This window comes from Sycon ciliatum, chromosome 8 (genome assembly GCF_964019385.1).
Source record: "Sycon ciliatum chromosome 8, ocSycCili1.1, whole genome shotgun sequence".
Taxonomy (NCBI): domain Eukaryota; kingdom Metazoa; phylum Porifera; class Calcarea; order Leucosolenida; family Sycettidae; genus Sycon; species Sycon ciliatum.
The window spans coordinates 199,039-206,538 of record NC_088650.1 but is presented as its reverse complement, the minus strand read 5'-3'; the positions used below and the strand labels follow the sequence as shown (position 1 = coordinate 206,538).

General features: G+C 48.5%; 1 protein-coding gene across 1 annotated transcript in view; it reads left to right on the top strand.

Moving 5' to 3' along the window:
- The window catches only part of LOC135822607 (phosphopentomutase-like), a gene marked incomplete at its 3' end in the record, with an annotated part of 19,360 nt that extends 12,584 nt beyond the window's left edge, over positions 1-6,776 (top strand). Inside the window, 5 exon segments of the mRNA XM_065335422.1 lie at positions 625-722; positions 1,250-1,344; positions 3,505-3,587; positions 3,746-3,839; positions 6,647-6,776. Coding sequence (XP_065191494.1) covers positions 625-722; positions 1,250-1,344; positions 3,505-3,587; positions 3,746-3,839; positions 6,647-6,776 — 500 coding nt within the window.
- Between the last annotated feature and the right edge of the window lie 724 nt (positions 6,777-7,500).

The window sequence follows — 7,500 nt, the reverse complement described above, 5'->3', positions numbered from 1 at the left end:
TGGCGGTGCATACTGTAAAAGCCATTATTCTAACGAGGCGCATATATAACGATTTACCAAAATTGACTAGTTTACGTGTACCAAAGGTAACGATTCTCACTCATTCTCAACGCTCAATAGGACAGTATATGTATCGATTTCTGTATAACGATTTCTATTTTAACGACAGATTTCTCCTCGTTAATTCGTTGGAGTTAGCACTTCGTTATATATATATGGCTTTTACAGTATACCATTGTTAGCTCATGCATTGGCGGTGCATATACCATTTTTAGCTCATGCATTGGCGGTGCATATGCCATTGTTAGCTCATGCATTGGCGGTGCATATGCCATTGTTAGCTCATACATTGGCGGTGCATATACCATTGTTAGCTCATGCATTGGCGGTGCATATACCATTGTTAGCTGATGCATTCTTATCTCTGTCTTCGTCGTATGTGTGTCTTCATCTTGTGTGTGTGTGTGTGTGTGTGTGTGTGTGTGTGTGTGTGTATGTGTGTGTGTGTGTGTGTGTGTGTGTGTGTGTGTATGTGTGTGTGTGTGTGTGTGTGTGTGTGTGTGTGTGTGTGTGTGTGTGCCTTCATGGTGTGTTTGTCTTCATGGCGTGTGTATCTTCTGCTAGAATCTAGCCATGGCCGCAGCAGATGCCCGTGGTTCAACGGTGATCTTGGCTAATGATCCCGATGCCGATCGTTTAGCTGTTGCCGAGAAGAAACCTGAGTAAGTATTACCAAGTTATTGATCTACTTCAGTACATGATGCACAACAAGGCTTCGCGGCTCTCCAGCACATTGCTCACTCTCTCCTACAGCACATAGTGACATAGCGACATAGCGTCATAGTGACATAGCGTCATAGTGACATAGTGACATAGTGACATAGTGACATAGTGACATAGCGACATAGCGACATAGCGACATAGTGACATAGCGACATAGTGACATAGTGACATAGTGTTAACTAACCTACTGGTACGAGTGTAGGCAGCAAGTTGCATGTGTTCACGTTAGCTTTTTGACCAATTGGCTGGCTGGCTGGCATTCTTGTTATTCTTATATGATGTGTATTGAAGAAAAAATTGCAAGGTTGATGAAGGCTGTGTAGAGTTAGATTAGTTAATTCCCATTCAACCACCACTTGTACCGTGTCATTATGACTGCCATTCATTAATGATTTGGCTGTGTGTGTATTTGTGTGTCTATGTCTATGTATATGTGTGTGTGTATGTGTGTGTATATCTTATTTAGTGGCTCTTGGCATGTGTTCTCTGGCAATGAGATAGGCGCACTGTTTGCCTGGTGGTTGTGGGAGAACCATCAACGTACACATCCTGATTTCGCAGGTACATATGTACTGTGTTTGGCTGTGCTATGGACTGATCAATACAGATTAGTAATGTACAGATTAGTAATAATTATACAGGTTACTAATGTCTAGTGTAGTGTAGTGTAGTGTAATGTCAAAGGGCTGCTACAGGTGTGGTATGGCAAAGCAGACTGGCTAGTTCTGTATCGCTTTGTCACTCACTGTGACCCTCCCCCCACCACCACCACCTCACTGTCTGCGTTCCATTACGCACTTGAATCGATTCATGAATCCATTCGCATGCATTCAAGTTGTTCGATTTTCATGTCATGAGCCCTGGAATCTATTCGGAATCCATTCACCCTATTCACACGGGGTGATGTGAATAGCGTGAATCGATTCGCGGGCATAATCGAACGCACTCACTGTGATCCCCCACCCCCCACCCCCCACCCCCGTACCGTGTTTTAACATGTTCTCCCACGATAATAACGCGAAATCACAGCTGTTGCTGGCGGGATACCGCTCCAACAGTAAAAATTCATGAAGCTGCTCAGCATAGCGAAACTGCTACTGTCTCTCCCCGTTACCATGGTTATATGAAATCTGATTCTAGTTACGACCGGGTCCAGCATGATCTGAAAGCCGTTCTTTGCACACTATTCATCCGACATTGATGTCCCTTTGATGTCTTATTGCCGCTCTTCTTAGTCTCAGTCTGTGTGGTGTATATTACCCAGCTGTGCCTCATCATGTTCTATTGTGCAGTGCAGTGTGCTGTGCAGTGTGCTGTGCTGTGTGCTGTGCTGTGCAGTGTGCTGTGCTGTGCAGTGTGCTGTGCAGTGTGCTGTGCAGTGTGCTGTGCTGTGCAGTGTGCTGTGCAGTGCAGTGCAGTGTGCTGTGCAGTGTGCTGTGCAGTGTGCTGTGCAGTGTGCTGTGCAGTGCAGTGCAGTGCAGTGTGCTGTGCTGTGCAGTGTGCTGTGCAGTGTGCTGTGCTGTGCAGTGCAGTGTGCTGTGCAGTGTGCTGTGCTGTGCAGTGTGCTGTGCTGTGCTGTGCAGTGTGCTGTGCTGTGCAGTGTGCTGTGCTGTGCTGTGCAGTGTGCTGTGCTGTGTGCTGTGCAGTGTGCTGTGCTGTGCAGTGTGCTGTGCTGTGCTGTGCAGTGTGCTGTGCTGTGCTGTGCTGTGCTGTGTAGTGTGCTGTGCTGTGCTGTGCAGTGTGCTGTGCTGTGCTGTGCAGTGTGCTGTGCTGTGCAGTGTGCTGTGCAGTATGCTGTGCATTGTGCTGTGCTGTGCATTGTGCTGTGCTGCGCTTTGCTAAGTTATGTGCTATACCGTGTGATATGTACAGTTGCGCTCGGTGAAATCCAGCCCGAAGTGCATAACTGGCGCCCAGTACTGATGCGGCCCTTGACGCCCTCAAAGTTGTACAAGTGCTAGTGACAGTGCTAGTGTGCACGTGTGCCGTATGAACTGTGCATGATTGTGCTGTACTCATACGCATGCATGCTACACCAAAGTGTAAAAAACCGCGCCAAACAAAGACAAGTGTAACATTCATTTCAGTTCAGCACAAGTAAAGAAGACGGAGATCGTTTCGAAGCAGTTTATTTCATACACAGAGCAGCAGGGCTTCCATATTTTGTGTGGCCATCGTCTGCTTCGATTAGGGCTTCAACACGACGTGGCATTGACTCCACGTATGGGGAAACCGTGTCAGGAGCCAACGAGTCCCACTCCAGGTGCAGTGCCTACACCAGCTGGTCAGCATTCTCGCAGCGATGTGGAATTATTCTCTTCTTGAGAAGAGCCCACACATTGGGAATGACCATGTCCTTCTTCTCTATCTCTTCTTGATCTTGAGCTGTACTTCGTGAAGTGAATGAAAGAAATTTTGAACTGTTTTTAGCATGCAACACGTGCACTCCGAACTTTTACACGAGGTGCGTACAATTGAGTTCATACGCACAAATCGCCAGTGATGTAATGGGAGCTGGCTTCGCGGCGCCGGCTTTGCACTTCGGGCCGGATTTCACCGAGCGCAACTGTACTATGCTGTGTGCTGTGCTGTGCTGTGTGCTTGGTGTATGTTATACTGTGTACATGCCATGTTATCTCAACATGTGCTACTGTGTTGTTTTGTGTGTTGTGTGTTGTGTGTTGTCACTCTTGTGTGCTGTGTGTTGTCTTGTGTTTCTAGCAAGCAAGGTGTGTATGATGTCCAGTACGGTATCATCCAAGATCATAGCTACCATGGCCGAGCAGGAAGGTTTCCATTTTGATGTAAGTATCTGAGGTGACTCTCAACCACTGCTACATGTGCAGTGTAGTAAAAATCTGTGGTGTGATCTGATGTTTTCAAACAATGTTTTAGGAGTGGATTTTTTTAATCTGAATAGTTGAACTCTTCATTGTTTTCTTTCCTATTTGTGAACCATCAGGAAACACTAACTGGTTTCAAGTGGATGGGAAACCTCACAAAGCAACGGTCAGAGGAAGGCTACAAGGTTCTCTTCGCCTTTGAGGAAGCCATAGGTGAGTTTAGAAGATAAACACGGGACTGTGTGGCTAGCTACTGGCTCTGTAGTCGGGTACTAACCCCATAGCTGGGTATGAACCCCATTGCTGGGTATGAACCCCATAGCTGGGTATGGACCCCATAGCGGGTACTAACCCCATTGCTGGGTATGAACCCCATCGCTGGGTATTGCCCCCATCGCTGGGTATTGACCCCATCGACAGGTATGGATTCCATTGCTACATGTAGGCACTGACCCCATAGCTAGGTACTGACCCCATAGCTAGGTGATGACCCCATAGCTAGATGCTTACCCTATAGCTAGGCACTGACCCCATAGCTAGGCAACGATCCCATAGCTAGGCAACGACCCCATAGCTAGGCCACGACCCCATAGCTAGGCAACGACCCCATAGCTAGGTCTGACCCCATAGCTTGGTACTGACTGTCCCCATAGCTAGGTGCTGACTCCATAGCTTGGTATTGACCCCATGGCTAGGTGCTGACCCCATCGCTATGATGTAGGTAATGACCCTATAGCTTGGTATTGACCCCATAGCTAGGTATTGTCCCCATAGCTACAGTCCATTTCAAAACTATGACGCGTAGGGTTTTTGAAATATTTCAAATTTGGCTGGAACTTTTTGAGAATAGTTTTCGGAATATTGCTCAGGTCCGCTCCACAATTACTCTCATATAGTTTCTAAACGATTGGATAACAGACGCCCAAAGTGATCACAGATTTTATGTTTTATATGCTGGCACAACGGTTTTTGCCTAGGTACGCGTCTATAGTTTTGAAATGGACTGTAGGTATTGACCCCATAGCTATGTGCTGCCCCATAGCCAGACATGGACCCCATAGCTAGGTATTGACCCCATAGCTATGTGCTGCCCCATAGCCAGGCATGGACCCCATAGCTGGGTAGTGACCCCATAGCTGGGTAGTGACCCCATAGCTGGGTAGTGACCCCATAGCTGGGTAGTGACCCCATAGCTGGGTAGTGACCCCATAGCTAGGTAGTGACCCCATAGCTGGGTAGTGACCCCATAGCTGGGTATTGTCCCCATAGCTGGGTAGTGACCCCATAGCTGGGTAGTGACCCCGTAGCTGGGTATTGTCCCCATACCTGGGTAGTGACCCCATAGCTAGGTAGTGACCCCATAGCTGGGTAGTGACCCCATAGCTGGGTAGTGACCCCATAGCTGGGTAGTGACCCCATAGCTGGGTAGTGACCCCATAGCTGGGTAGTGATCCCATAGCTAGGTAGTGACCCCATAGGTGGGTAGTGATCCCATAGCTGGGTATTGACCCCATAGCTGGGTAGTGACCCCATAGCTGGGTATTGTCCCCATAGCTGGGTAGTGACCCCATAGCTGGGTAGTGACCCCATAGCCAGGCATGGACCCCATAGCTGGGTAGTGACCCCATAGCTGGGTAGTGACCCCATAGCTAGGTAGTGACCCCATAGCTGGGTATTGTCCCCATAGCTGGGTAGTGACCCCATAGCTGGGTAGTGACCCTATCCCTGGCATAGATGCTACAGCTAAGTACCGACTGTAGTGGTGTACGGTTTTGGGCACTGGGCATTTTTTGTACATTTGCAGTTCACCTAATCCACCGCTAGTACACCGCTAGTCAGTGTCACATACACTGCTGTCCGGTGGAAAACATAGAGTTTGTCTCGTTGCCAGCATTGTTTCATGTACACTGTGCTAGTAACTCTAACACACATAGTGTGTGCAAGACTGCAGTAGAGGATCCAGTACGGCTTTGGATTTAGCTTTTTCTGAGACTTTTCTTAATTTCGTATTTAGCGCTTTTGGGCGTCATTACTTTCTTCTCATTATTTCGCACCAAGTTATTATTTTTGTGGTATTTTCTAGCTTCTGTTTGTTTCGCAGTCATTCTTGTGCACCCCCCCCCCCCCATTTTTCGATGCCTGGTTGCAACGCTGACGCCGAGACCTCTGGTCGGTTGAGTTGAGTTGCTCGCAACACACCGGCACGTCGCCCCTATATCCCCAACGGTTTTGTCCTTTTCCTCGTTTCTTTTTGTTCTCCACCTGTTTCCCAGTAGGGCTGTGTTAGGCGCCGGTCACACATGCAGGCGGCGACACCGCTTTTGCGGCTGCCTCCAACACGCTGGCAGTGGGCGCTTTTGCGGCTCTTTTCTGCCGGCGGTCACACATGCAAAGGCTTTGGTACGCACGCAGCTTCACGGGTCTCCACAGGTGTCGTAAAACTTTTCTCTGAAAAAGACTGTAGCCTCAAAATTCCTTTCCTGCGCTGGTATGGATCGCAGAAACGCCCAGAATCGCCGACTACGTCGTGACCAGCGACTGCGGAGAGCTATGGAGATTGCCTCAATATTCATGTTGTTCAATTTCTCTTCGTTTGAATCTTGCGGAAGCTCCTTGAGCATCGGTGGACGCCTGAGTCGAGTCCCATGTCGGATGGTTGACCTCGAAATAGAGGGAGAGGAGCAGTTGCTCTTGGTCAGCAGTCCACTTCATGACGAGAGATGAAAAACTAATTTTTCCAAGATCCAAGAGATCCAACAACGACAACGCCGCAAAAGTTGCACTACCGCTTTTGTGTTTCGCCACCAATTTTTTGGTTGTGGCGCTTTTGAGATTGCCGCCGTGGCGCCAGTGGCGCCAGGCGCAGTATCCATGGTGATCCGGGGATATCCCAACTTTTGTGGTGCAGCTTTGGTGGTGTCGCAAAAGCGCCATGCATGTGTGACTGGCGCCTTAATAGTAAAAAAATGTGTGTGTGTGTGTACGCATTGTTTTGATTGACTTCTGTCCTTTGTGAGTAGGCTTCATGGTTGGTTCAGAAGTTCTGGATAAGGACGGTATCAGTGCGCTGGCAGGTATGGCTGAAATGGCTGTACATCTCAACACGCAAAAGAAAACACTCTCTCAACAGCTTACGGACATCTATCAGAAGTAAGGCCAGTGGAAATAATGCACTTCCGTTGCCATGGGAATGCACTCTGAGTGTTGCAAAAGAAGGATCCACGAGCGGGATTCGAACCCAGCACCCCTGTCTTTCCGGGACAGTGCCCTACCGATTAGGCTACCGGGAATCACACACACACTCATGGGTCCTTCTTGCTACACTGCTGTTGGGGCGGGGGAGCAGTGTAGCAAGAAGGACCCATGAGTGTGTGTGATCCCCGGTAGCCTAATCGGTAGGGCACTGTCCCGGAAAGACAGGGGTGCTGGGTTCGAATCCCGCTCGTGGATCCTTCTTTTGCAACAGGAATGCACTCTGAGAACTGTAGTTGCCATGGAAATGCACTCTGAGCACTGTAGTTGCCATGGGAATGCACTCCGAGAACTGTAGTTGCCTGGCATTGTCTGCTGATCTTGCACAGCCGGCTGGTCGGTTTTCTTACAAGAAAGCACTTCATGTTTTCTAAACTTCTATTATACCCAGTAAACAGTTAGTAGTGAGGTTTTGCATTCCAAATTTCGGTTCGGCGTTCTTCGGTCATTTGTCCAACATCAAATGTCAAATTTTTGAACGAACGTTTGTTTTGCAAGTCGAACTTCATGTGTTTTCATTTCGTGAGCTCCAGCATCAGCAACGCCCTGTCCCGTGTTCCTTTTCTTGCTGGTTCCAGCGAACCTTTGATCGCCCAAAGAGTCGAGGGCCAAATTTTACCTC